Raw genomic sequence first — 13102 nt, forward strand, 5'->3', positions numbered from 1 at the left:
CTCCCATGGTACAGTGTACTAGATCTACGGCTATTTTTATGGCACCCTGCCGCCATTGCGCTGTCCGCCATATTACTATGATGGCTAGAGATGATATAACTCTACCTAAAGATGGCCGCCAGTGACCGCATTCCGGTCCATAGGAGGAGCTGGTCAAACGCGATCCAGCAAATAGACATAGAGATCAGTGGGCCAACCCGAAAAGCCCATCTCCGCTGCGAGCAAAAATCGTCTGCTTCAAACGCCATTGCCTTGGAAATTGCCTCCTCAAAATTTGCACACGCATCCGATATTGTTAAAACTTTGATAAAGTGTTTAGTGCTTTACTAACTTCACGACAGACTAGTTTTGAAAAGTGTGAACTCGCCGTTCATTTTTTTATCAGCCGTGTTGTGTCGATCTCCATGTATTCTCCCATAGGGCGGGCCGCCTCTTGGAACCCTGAGTACCACGTGACTCGCGCCGAGCCGCTCTGTCGGCCATGTTGTCGGCAAAACACGGGGTTCAAAGGATTGCGTTACTCTGCTCCGTAGGAGCTATATAGTGCTCTAGCGGCCATGGAAGCCCGGATTTTTGCTATGGACCTCGGGTAGGCGAAAGCCTTTATAGGCCAACCAGAGCCGCTTCACTTGCCCTTTCCCATGTTATGTGGTGCGACGATTGTTTCTAGACGCCTCCCCCGCCATTCCAAAACAGTAAGTGATTAGTCTACGCCGGCCGTCGGAGCCGATGCCCGGCAGTCGCCATTGACGGTAAACGCGGTAAACTGAGTAGCGTGGCATAATTGGCGCATGCGCAGTTCTGCAGTGACGGTCGCGGTAACCCCCCGGTCGCCCGGTAGGCGGTAAGCTAATAGGGAGTTTTAGAATAGCGCACGCTAAAGCTTTGCGTACGCAAAGAATAGCGTCGTCGCCACTGCGCATGCTCCGAACGCAAACCAGGTTCTGCGCTTTGCGTGCGCAATTTTAGCGTGCGCTATTTCTCGGAAATAGCGTGCGTACGCAAAGAGCCTTTGCGCTTTTCCAAGAAGGATTCATGATGAGAAGTTGGCTAAAGCCAAGACGAGCAGAGTTAAGCAAAAATGGCGGCTTCCAAGATTATATCGGCGGCTGCTTTGGCGGCGTCGTGAGTGCGACGTCGGCGGCATCCTGGCGACTGCGATTTTCAATACGAGACGAAATTGTACTCGGTTTGGCAACGATCACCGGCAACATGATGCTTGCGACGCGCGAACACTTCTCGGCGAAGGTACGATGTGCGAAGGTCAGTACACGAGACCTCTCTTGCCGAGACGACGCAAGCGGGCACGACCGGTCAACCGCTCGCGTCGCATTCTCGTGTTTAAACGAGCCTAAAGTGGTACTCTGGACCAAAAAGCTTGTTTCTTTCTAAAGTTACAGCATTTCGTGAGTGAAATAAAAATTGTGACTATCTTGGTGGCGTCGCAAGCGCGAGATGCTTGGGCTTTTGCGTCGCGACGGAGTAACGCTATTCTAAAACTCTCTTGCGTCGCGGGCGCTAATACAAGCGCTAAATTTAGCGCTAGCGTGCGCTAAAATTGCGCACGTTATTCTAAAACTCCCTAATACTCTCTATTGCCTTCCGGTGTTCGGGGCCGCCGACCGGGAGGATCCATTCTTGGAGGCAGCTTGGTCTCACAGGCTGGGAGAGCGACTCCAAATTAATTCTTTCTTTCTTCTGCACTACTTGGACAATCCCAGAATATATGCTGTGTATCCGCGGGCACAAGGCATTTTTCGCATAATCCGGCTTGTGGGTCTTCTTCGTTGTCTTTCCATTTAAACTTGTTTATTCTGGCTGGGGTCATGGCTGTTCCCGTGGGGAGTCTTCGCAGGCACACCCTCTCCCATCGGCTGTACGACGTCGAGGGAAGCGGGTGTTCGTCTTGTTGCAGCTGTTCGTTGAGACGTCTTCTTCTCTCTTCGCGTTCTTGTGCTTTAAGATCAGCCGGATCGGTCTCTTCGATTGTGTCATTTCTGTCGACGAGGCGAATTGAGCCTTGGCCGGGCAGGGATGCCTGTAGCTGTTCCCGTGCGGCTGCATGCGCCTCGTCGTTCCCTTGGATACTTTGGTGACCAGGGATCCATCGAATTTTAATGTTATATCCTTGGATTCGAAGTTGTTTGGCCGTCGTCTTGATTGTTCGGACGGTCTTGCTGCGACTGTCGTGTTTGCTGCATTCTTGAACAGCTTCTTTGCAGTCTGTGTAGATTTAAAGTCTACGTTTTAGTTTGACGTCTTTGAATTCTATGATGGCCTTCTCAATAGCTTGAAGTTCAGCTTCCTTGACGTTGGTTTCGCTGCATAGTGTAGCGGCGAAGCGTTTGTGGGTGTTAGCACAGTAGTACGCGATGGCTGTGCCGCTTACGTCTTTTGTTGCGTCCGTGTATATAATAGCGTTCTCGTCGTCTTCGAGAAGTGCTAGCACCTCGTCTAGGTGTTTACTTGCAGCGTGCTTTCTTCTCTTCATTTCATTCTTTCCTTGATTTTGTGGGGTGGGTCTAGTGTCAACCACTATTTCGTCTTCCCAGGGTGGGGGAGGTTCCGTAAACACCGGGTAGGTTTCTTTACAGTACCCGAGATCTTTGAGGATCTCCCGTCCCGGTTTGGTTTTCTGGAGCCTCAGCACTTGGCCTGTTTTGTTTTCTTTCGCGATCTCCTCGATGGTGTTGAGACCTGCTATTTGGTAAAGTGTTTCGATTTTGGTGCACTTGGGAAGTCCGGTGATAACTCTTAAGGCTTCCCTGTTTAGTGCCTCTAGTCCGTTCTTCTGTGCTTGGGTGAGATTAAGGTAATTGATCCCATAAGTTGCTTTAGGCACAAGGAGGGCCTTGACCATGGTCTTGGGGGTCTGATCTTGGGCTCCCCAAGCTTTTCCGGTGGTGCGTTTGATTAGGTTAAGCGCCTCTTTCCATTGGCTTCTAACTTGCTTATACCAACTTCCCGCTTTTCCGTTCTCATCGATCGGGATACCAAGAATCTTGATGGTCGGTTGTTGACGAATTTGTGTGCCGTTGACAAAAAGTTTGATTTTACTTCCCACATTTTCTTTTCGCCCCCTTCGGTCAGAAATGGCGATGTAGTTCGTTTTTTCGGGTGAGAGTTGAAGTCCTGTTCGTTCGGAAAAATCTTGTATGGCGTCGAGTGCTTTTTGCAGCGTGACACTTTGTTTGGAAACGCTGCCGCCCTTCATCCAGATGGTAATGTCGTCAGCGTAAATTGTGTATCCCAAATCTGGGAATAGCTCGAGTGAGAGTGCAAGATCCGCCATCACCATATTAAAAAGTGTCGGCGAGATCACGGCTCCTTGCGGGACTCCGATTTTATTCTCCGTCTTCGGTCCTCGGGATTGTCCAATGGCCGTCTCGAATTTCCTTTCATCCAAGAAGGACCGAATAAACTTCAAAGTTTTCCCCTTGATCCCTCTTTTTACTGCGCCACGTAAGACTGCGTCGTGTGGTACGGAATCAAAGGCTTTCTTAATGTCGATCGCGACGATCAGCCGGGGATTGTAGCAGGGTCGTTTTGAGGTGACGTCTTTGTGAATCATTGCCAAACTGTCTTGCGTTGAAAGACCCGGCCTGAAGCCGGTCTGTCCGGGTGCAATATGCCTGACTGTTGATTTCGAGGAGCCACGTGATTCTCGCCAGAACCATTCTCTCCATAGTCTTACATAGATTCGAAGTGAGAGAGATGGGTCGTAGGTTCTGAATCGAGTCAGTGAGCTTGCCTGGTTTGGGAATAGGAATTACGGTGGAGAGCTTCCACGCTTCTGGTAGCTGTCCTGTTTCCCACACTTCGTTGAACCACTTTAGTAGTTCTGTCTTCTTTTCCTCCGGTAAATTCTTGAGGGCTGTAATTGTGATCCTGTCCGGCCCCGGCGCGGTGTTGTTTGCCGAAGCCAGAGCTGCCATTAGTTCCCCCATGTTAAATGGCGCGTCAGCTGGTGACGGATGGTCGAGTGCAGGGATCACTTCTGTGTAGCGGTGTTGCAGCTGTTGCGGTGTTGGTTGCGGAAAGAAGTGTTCGCCTGCCCTTACGGCAAGTTCTTCCTCCGCGATTCCTAGTCTGATGGCGAGGTTTTGAGCAGTGCACTTGTTTCGTTTCTTGCCGGACATACCTTTGTATGTCCGCCATATTCTCCTCAAGCCAGTCTTTTCGTTGAACGAGTTGCAGTGCCGTCTCCAGATTTGCCGCTTGAGCTCCTTTGTGTAATATTTGGCTTTGGCCGTGGCGATGTTGAGTTTAATCTTGAAACGAATGTTACGTTTTGCCTTTCTGTATCGCTGTTGAGCCTGGAGTCTAGCAGCCCAAAGGTTGAGCAAATGTAGGTCAGGGTTAGGGGTGCCTTCTTTAACTTTGTAGGTCTTTGTTGCCGCTTTAATTGCTAGTTGGATTTGTTGGTCTAAGGGGAGTGAGGAAGTGGCCGTCTGGATGGTTTCGCGAAACTTATCCCATCTGATGAAGGGTGCGTCTCGTTTGTACCGGTCTTTGGTCGGTAGCTCGATTTTGATGGGCAGGTGATCGCTGCCCATTGCGTCGTGCATAGTTCTCCAGTTCGCCTTAACATTCTTGGTTGCCCACGTGAGGTCTGGCGTGGTATCTGCTTGCTTCGCGTGAAGTCCGATTCTCGTGGGCGTGCCGGGTTCGTTGATTAAAACGAAACCTAGCTCCTTTGACTTGCTCTTCAGCGCCTTGCCTCGAGGGTGTGAGCGTTTGTAGCCCCATTGCTCGTGTGGAGCGTTGAAATCTCCTCCTATTATTATGGCTTCCTTTTTATGTCGAGGTTTCATTTGTGCAAGCCAGCTCACATCATCTCCTCTTTTGACGGCGGGCCTTATATAGGTCGAAGCCACCGTAAGAGTCGTTTTGTTGTGTTTGATCTGTACTACGACTACCTCTCTCGCTTCGTTGCACAGGTCTGTCGATTCCCTTTGCGCGTGCGGAACGTGCTCGTCGACTAAAATGGCCACCTGTCCTAAGATCACTGTTTCTTCTCTATCCGTGCCCTTTTTGTGCGGGATCGCTCTCGGTATGGATGGTGCGCTGTATGTCTTGTAGCCACTAAGCTTAACCCTTTCGGAGTTGGTCTCTTGGAGGAGAATGACCGCCGGTCTTTTCTTGCCCATTCTTTGAAGTCGTAGTTGCAGCTCCGCTGCTTTGTTTGCGAATCCTCTACAATTCCATTGAAGAATCCAGGGGCGAGGGCTTGCGTCTTTGCGAATCGTCCGGTTTCACATTTCTTTTCTGGCTATCATTCATTGGTGGGTACCGGGTATCTGTCTATTTTTTCCCCGATGGATTTCATTCTGGTGAGGATCTCAGTTGCTAGAGACTCGAATCTTTCAATTCTTCTAGTGTTGGATTAAATAGAGGCCAGGCCTTCCTCAACCTTTTGGCACATGGCAGAAAGCTTTGCTTCCCAAGCGGAGGGGTCTCTCGGTAGGATGTCTGCAAGTTGTTCTGCTGGAATCTGTTGCCCCAGTCTCAATTGTTGCTTGTCCGCGGCTGTCGTTGAAGCCATAGGGCGGCGTGGACGTACGGGGTTGAATGCTCCTTGATTCATTCTTACTCTATCTTCCCATTAAACGTCCGGCCGAGCCGACAGCGGCAGGAAAGGCGACGGCGTCAAAACAATTATATCATCTTGGAGGTCTTCGTCAACTCGCGGTGCGGGCTTCTTTTGTCGCTTCTTGTGCGAGTCGCTTCTCGGCGGAATTTTCCTTTTAGGGCACTCGTTGCTTGTGGCGACGTGTGCTCCGTTGCAGTTGACGCACTTTGGTGCAGCCTGGCAATCCTCCACCTCTCCGTGTTCTTGTCCGCATGATCCGCACCTCCGGATGTTATTGGGGCACACATCAGCCTTGTGACCAATTTGGTGACATCCGAAACAAACCAGCGGCCTTGGTCTGTATTCTGCGACCCTGTAGACTTCGAAAACGTAGCGAACGTGCCGCGGCAACGTTCGTCCCCCAAAGGAAATTAGAATGGTCCTTTTCTTGATGCCCAGGGCTCTTGCCGCGATGATCTTGTGTGTGTTGCAGTTAAGTTCATTTACGAGAGTTTCGGGTTCTTCATGTGGTGAGTGAAGGTAGATGACACCTCTCACCTCGTTGGAGCCTAGTGCCTTGTAGGGCTGCACTTCTTGTGGGCCTTGTCGCTCGGTAGGAATTTCCCTGATTTGGAGAAATTTTTCCGCGAGCAAGCTGTTCCTGGTTGTAATGGCGATGGTGTTCGCTTTTTCGTGTCTATGCACGGTGAAGTCACTCATGTTCTTTACGCCGGTTTTCTCGATGGCGGCGCGAATCTCCTTGGTTGAGAAGTCCTCGACGTTCATTTTACACACTGGTCGGAGAACAACCGTCTGCGTGAGGGGCTTCTGGGTCCTTTCATCAGAAGACTCACGTTGCTGCGTTGAAATCAGGTCGTATTTACGTTTCCCTCGTACCGCCTGTCGGCCATCCTTATTACTGTCCATCATGACAGGGCTGTGTTGTTCGTCAAATTTAGGTTTTTTTTTCATAGGTTGTCATCGGCAGATCTCTGGGCGAGCTACTCGCGAGCATGGGAAAGTCTTCGTACACAGCAGAAACTTGACTGCAGGGTGGTGATCTTGCGTCGATGTTTTCTCTGGAACCGACGTCGCATTTCAGAGCTGACAGAAAGGGTTGAAGTCTCTCCCGCTGGTCTATGCATTGCTGAATAAATGCTTGATTCGCCATGCAGGTGCTTACCCATTCCTTGTTGGCGGTGCACGTCCGGAAGTAGTCAAAGTCAATTACGAGGCTGCGTTGTGGAGCTGCGGCCGGTATTGCAGCGTTGCCGCTGTTCATTTGAACTGCCTGCGCGAGAGCGGCGTTAGGCTTCGGCGTTCCGCTTCCATTGTTCATCTTCGGACCCTTGAAAATCCCCTTTCGAGGAGGTCCAAGGATTCCTTGGCTTGTCGGTTGGTTAGGCGAGGTCTCCGCGTCGGTCCTCGGTGTCCAGGGCGGCAACGAGGGGGTGCTGAGACCCCCTCGGATTGGGGCAATGGTTAAGCCTGAAGCGGGAGCTCAGGAACGTGCGTCTGGTCTCCTCGAGAGCTGAGGCCAGAATCCCATGTCAGTAGGAGAATATGTGGTTTTCTTTTTCTTTTTTTAAGAAGCCTAATGGGATGGCAACTCAAAACACCCTACTCTTTTTTTTTTCCTTCTTTTTCTTGATACTGATTTTGGTCATAGGTAGCGCTGGTGGTGCCGTTTTCATTCATGTCAGTAGAAGAATATGCGGTTTTCTTCTTTTTCTTTTTATAAGAAGCCAGATGGGATGGCAACTCAGAACCCCCTACTCTTTTTTTTTCTTCTTTTTCTTGATACTGATTTTGGTCATAGGTAGTGCTGGTGGTGCCGTTTTCATTCATGTCAGTAGAAGAATGTGTGGTTTTCGTATTTTTCTTTTTATAAGAAGCCAGATGGGATGGCAACTCAGAACACCCTACTCTTTTTTTCCCTTCTTTTTCTTGATACTGATTTTGGTCATAGGTAGCGCTGGTGGTGCCGTTTTCATTCATGTCAGTAGAATTCATTCATTTAATGATCAGGAAAAAACAGAGAAATTAACCGAAGGAGTCTCGGTTGGCTACTCTGCGTGGGGATTGGGAGTGGGATAACAGAGGACAGGGAAGAGGAAAAAATAAAGGTAGCAAAATACGGAGCGCATACAGTCTGGTGCAACAAATCAGTTATCACAGAATAGTGAAAATTTGTAAATATGTACACAATGAAAAAAAAAAGAAAAAAAAAAAGATCGCTTTTGTAATGCGACAGTGTTAGTTAAAAAGCCCATCTTCATGTATAACAGTCTGTATCATTCAACATTGTGTTCGGTTGAGTTCGACCGTGAGGTCTCCGGACACTTTAAAAGACCGTCACATAAGAGATGTCACAATGAAACGGATATTCAGATATTTCTACAGTAAAGAGAGATGGGGGTTCAGTGACTGCCGTTTCCACCTCATTAAGTATCTACTGCACACAGCGTCACTTCCCTGCCTTATCAAGAGCTAGAAGTTATTTGGGTAAGGAATTTAAATCAAAGACGGCTAATTAGGTCTGTTTTCTCTAAGTAAACCACTAAGGCGTCTATAGCGCTCTGTTGGCTTTTTCGATCGTTCCAAGGGCCAAGGATCTTGTTTAGACTGAATGGATCGCTACTTAATTTCTGAATAGTGTCGTGAAGTGCGCGTCTCTCTGTTAAACAACTCGCACTCACAGATGACGTGGTGGAGGTCTTCAGGGACGTTGCATTGTAGACATTTCGGACTTGAAATAAACCCGAATTTGTGCATCTGAATATTTCTGAAAGCAGAATTCAAGCGACATCTATGCAAACAAGTTTACACGTTTCGAGGTAATTTTTGAGGAATAGAGTTTTCTAGTCCCGGGTCGATTTGGTGGAGGTATGGGTAGCAGTTTTTGGTGGACGACCATTCACCCAGGAAAGTGTTTTTACCGAATGATGCCACATGTCTTGCAGCCTCTTGTCGAGTGAAAGGAATGTTTTCAGATGGAGCAAGGTTATGCGCATTTTCTGCTTCAGCGTCAGCCGACTCGTTCCCAGGAATTCCTGTGTGTCCGGGTACCCATTGAAAGTCAACTGTATGACCCTTGTTTGTTGCTGCGGCATAGTTGTAAAGTGTTTTCACAACCAGCGCTGGGTTTGATGATTTTAAAGGTGACCGTTGTAGCATTTGTAATGCCGCTCGTGAGTCGGTGAATATCGTCCACCTCGATCTCCTTGTAGACTTGGTAATGTAGCATAGGGCCATGTTCAGCGCGCAGAGTTCTGCTGCGGTAGAGGAGACAACTCGACAGTGTTTCAGTGCCTCCACAACACCTAGTCTGGGTATGACGAATGCAGATGATGAACTTTCCGAGCGCGTGGACCCTTCAGAGTAAACATGAGTACTGTTACGGTACTTGTCATGTAGAAGGTTTAGTACGTGTTGCAGTACGACTGGTTGAGCTTGAGCAGTCTTTTTTGTAAATCCAGGAATGTTAAAATTTACAGTCCAGCGGAGTGTACGAGGCGATTTTAACATCTCCGCTTTGACCCTCAGGCTAACATCGCCGGTCGTCTGCAACTGCACTACCATCGCAGCTGCAACGTCACCACGCAAGGACCGCTGACGGGCTGCGGATGTCGAAGATACGGAGCAACGCCCACCGACGCCGCGGCATATAAGCGACAGACAAGCGTGGAAGCAGCGCAGTCCAGCGGAGTGTACGAGGCGATTTTAACATCTCCGCTTTGACCCTCAGGTGGGTGCAGGTCTTAGTTTGACCTTTGACTGCATTCATCACTCCGCTGGTCTGCCTGCTGTTGTACATTGCTGTGGTGCATTGCAAATCATGTCTTCGCCTGAAGAGAGCATTGATTGCATCGCTTGTTTGAAACAACTAACACCTGACAGCCAAAAGCTAAAATGTGCAGAATGCAACCTTTTCTACCATGTTGGAAAATGTGCGGGAGTTAGCAAAACTAAATTCAAAGCTATGACTCCCTCTGATTTGTTGTCTTGGAGGTGTACAACATGTACTGTACACTTCCAGCGGCAATCGCTGCCAACTGACAGTCAGACAGGAGCACTTGCCCCCGAAACTGAAGAAGGCACTCAGTCTCAGAAAGACCTGATGACGCAGCTCTTAAAAACTAACCAAACACTAATGGAGGTCTTGAGTAGAATCGAGACTATTAAAAAAAACTAAATTTGCAGGCAACAAAGCATGACACAGTTATTCAGAAACTGGATAAGCAGGAAAAGACCATCGAAGCGATCGAGAAAACAACTGACATGCTGTCGAAGCAGTACGACGACTTGATAAAAAAAGTTGACTCACTCTCACATGTCACAAACGAGCTGAAAAAAAAAGACAAAAGAACTAGAAAAACTAGGTACAGAAAGGGACGCGCGAATTAAAGAGCTTGAATGGGCGGTTGAAAACGCTGAGCAATATTCGCGGCGGAAGAACATAGAAATTCACGGTATCGTCCAGTATAATCAAGAAGACCTGGCAGCGGTTCTCGGTAATCTAGCAGCAAGGCTGGACCTTCCTGTGCCTCAACCGGATAAGATTGAGTCTGTGCATAGATTGAAAGCGAGGGAAGGAAAAATCCCGCCAATCATCGTGCGGTTCAGGGACAGGTCGGAGAGAGATAGATGGGTCAATAAGCGTTCCGCATTAAAATCTGAACGCATTTTTATCAACGAGAACCTAACGAAGCTCCAGCGATGGTTGTTTTGGAACGCGAAAGAATGTGCAAAGGAAAAAGGCTATAAATATGTCTGGATGAGTAATGGAAAAATTCTAGGAAGGCGGAAAGACGGGGCGGCTGTGATACGTATCGAGGATGAGAGTGACTTGAACCACATCCGCTGAGATGACCTCGTGCAACTCATTTACAGATTGGGATAGGTACACCAACAATTTACTAGTTGAGGACGGAATAGAAGGCAGCCGGCAGATTCTCCATCTCATTCAAATCAATGTTAGAAGCCTTAAAAAACACTGGGGCGAACTAAATGTATACCTGAGGGATACACTCATAGATATAGATGTACTAATACTAACCGAAATAAATATCGAGGCGACAGAGCCTTTGTCTTTTAATTTTGATGAATTTCACGCATTTTCAGCACGCCGCCAAGGCAGAAAAGGAGGAGGAATTCTTGTATACGTAAAAAATACCTGGCTAACTGATCGTATTGAGCTGTCTTTGAAACACGCAGAAGTTCTTGTGATTACTATTCATAAAGCAGAACTGTCATTTACAATTTGTTCTGTGTATAGACCGCCCAGCAATAATTTAGAATTGTTTTATGAAGAATTCTCGAAATTACTAAATAGGTTTAATAACAATGATCAACTCGTATTAGCAGGTGACTTTAATATAGATACCATGTGCCATAAGAAAACGGGTGTTACGGAATAGCTCGACATATTGTCTAACTACGGTTTATATAATTTAATGCCTGGTGGCATCGCTACCACGATGAGCACTAACTCGCCGTTCGTCTTGTTCGTACAGATCCTGATCTTCAACGTTTCCTTCGCTGAGCCCGCGGTTGTGTCTGACTTTTGCCCGGCACGTGCGTGGTTTGCTACATCTGATTGCTCGTGGGATGACGGTGCGATCAACTCCCCTGGCCTGTCTTTCGGCGTTTTCGACTGGGCCACTATCTTCGGCCAGTTTACAAGTCAAGCGGCATCGACAGCAACGGACTCGCCTATAAACGAGGAAGCATTGACCGCGCCGGACTGTGGGCCTGGTGGCATCGCTACCACGATGAGCACTAACTCGCCGTTCGTCTTGTTCGTACAAGTGCGTAATTCCTGCTGCCTTTATACGAAAAAGAGTAGTAATAGGTGTTTGCTCTTGCTACCAGGCCCCCAGTGTTGTCTTGCCATTGTGTCTGAGTGTACTGCCGTGATACGGCAGTTGTTGCTCCTCTGTGGAGATGTAGAGGTAAATCCCGGCCCTGTCACCACAGAAGCTATGATGGCGTTGCTGACTAAACTTGACGCCGGCCAAACAACTGTACTCGACGAGCTGAAAGCAATCAAAAACAAACTTACACTCACTGACCAGACGGTCAACGCTCTGTCTGACAGAATGACGCGGATAGAGCAGGAGTTTTCGCATTTTAATTCAATTCGAAATGATCTTGACGAACTCCACGGTGTCACGGCGACCCTTACTAACAGTTTAGCGACCCTGGCTGAACGCGTAGATGACTCGGAAAATAGATCGCGGCGCTCGAATCTTCTTTTTTTTGGCCTCCCTGACTCTGATAGGGAAACGTGGGCACAGTCGGAACAGAAAATAATAAACCTTTGTTCTCAACATCTTGATATCAACATCATGCCAGACGGCATCGAGCGTGCCCACCGACTAGGTCGATATCGTCCCAATCAGAACCGCCCGATAATTGTAAAATTTGCTCTTCATAAAACCAAAGAACGAATTTTTTCTCAGGGTAAAAAGTTCAAGGACACTAGCTTCGCTGTAAGTGAAGATTTCTCTCCTTCGGTTCAGCTTGCTAGAAGGAATTTGTTAACTTTCGCGCGTAACCAAGCTATGCCCTTTTCCTTACGTTTCAAAACGCTCCTCATTGGACAAAAACGATACTATTTTGATGACGCGTCAAACACCGTAAAAGAGTGTCCTTCTTAACTAACCCGATCTTTTCGCCGCGGTCATGAACCCACTCCCCCAAAGCCACTGTCCTTTATTTACACAAATATAAGAAGTGTGATATCTAAACAAGACGAGATATGTAGCCTAATTGCATCTACCGATTGTGACATTATTGCGCTTACTGAAACATGGCTGTCATCATCGGTAACTGATACAGAAATTTTTACGGGCACTTCTGGGTTCAATATATTCCGCAAAGATAGGGAAAGTGGCCGGGGAGGGGGGGTCTTGATTGCGATAAAAGATAGTTTTGTGTGCAACCTAGTAAGCTTGTCTTCACCGTTGGAAATGCTATGGCTTTCTTGCACGGTTCAACACGCTTCGCTCCTTATCGGTGTATGTTACCGACCCCCTCACAGCGATCCATCTTTTCTAATTAACCTCAATGACGCTTTCAATGAATTGTACCTTAAATATCCCAAATCCAGTATTCTGCTTTTCGGTGACTTTAATTACCCCTCTATTGATTGGCCCGCCTTATCCGTTTCGGTCCCTCTTGATACGAGTGAAGCGACTGGTTTCGTTAACCTTTGCTTCAATTTCGATCTCTCGCAGCTTGTAACTAAACCCACACGATCAACCACCCACTCTTCGAACATCCTTGACCTCATCCTTGTTTCTGATCCTGACTCTCTAAAGTCGATAAACTACCTACACGAAATAAGTGACCATAAAGTGATTTACTGCACATTTTCTTTAAATATTCAGTCAAAATCGAAGCGGAAGAAAACCGTAAAACTATACGAGAAAGGGAATTATCAAGGAATGAATACTGAGCTAGGGAAATTCTTAGATGTCCTTTTAATAGACTTTGACAATCGGTCCGTCTGTGAAAATTGGACTA

General features: G+C 47.7%; 1 protein-coding gene across 1 annotated transcript; it reads left to right on the forward strand.

Moving 5' to 3' along the window:
- Positions 1-11403: 11403 nt before the first annotated feature.
- LOC120837858 lies at positions 11404-12274 on the forward strand (the record flags this gene model as incomplete). The annotated part of the gene is made up of 2 exons (XM_042286813.1): positions 11404-11601; positions 11650-12274. Coding segments are annotated over 2 exons (783 nt in total), but the record flags the coding sequence as incomplete, so codon positions are not given.
- Positions 12275-13102: the final 828 nt, after the last annotated feature.

The sequence above is a fragment of the Ixodes scapularis genome, unplaced genomic scaffold (assembly GCF_016920785.2).
Source record: "Ixodes scapularis isolate PalLabHiFi unplaced genomic scaffold, ASM1692078v2 PGA_scaffold8__174_contigs__length_109621045, whole genome shotgun sequence".
NCBI classification, from domain to species: domain Eukaryota; kingdom Metazoa; phylum Arthropoda; class Arachnida; order Ixodida; family Ixodidae; genus Ixodes; species Ixodes scapularis.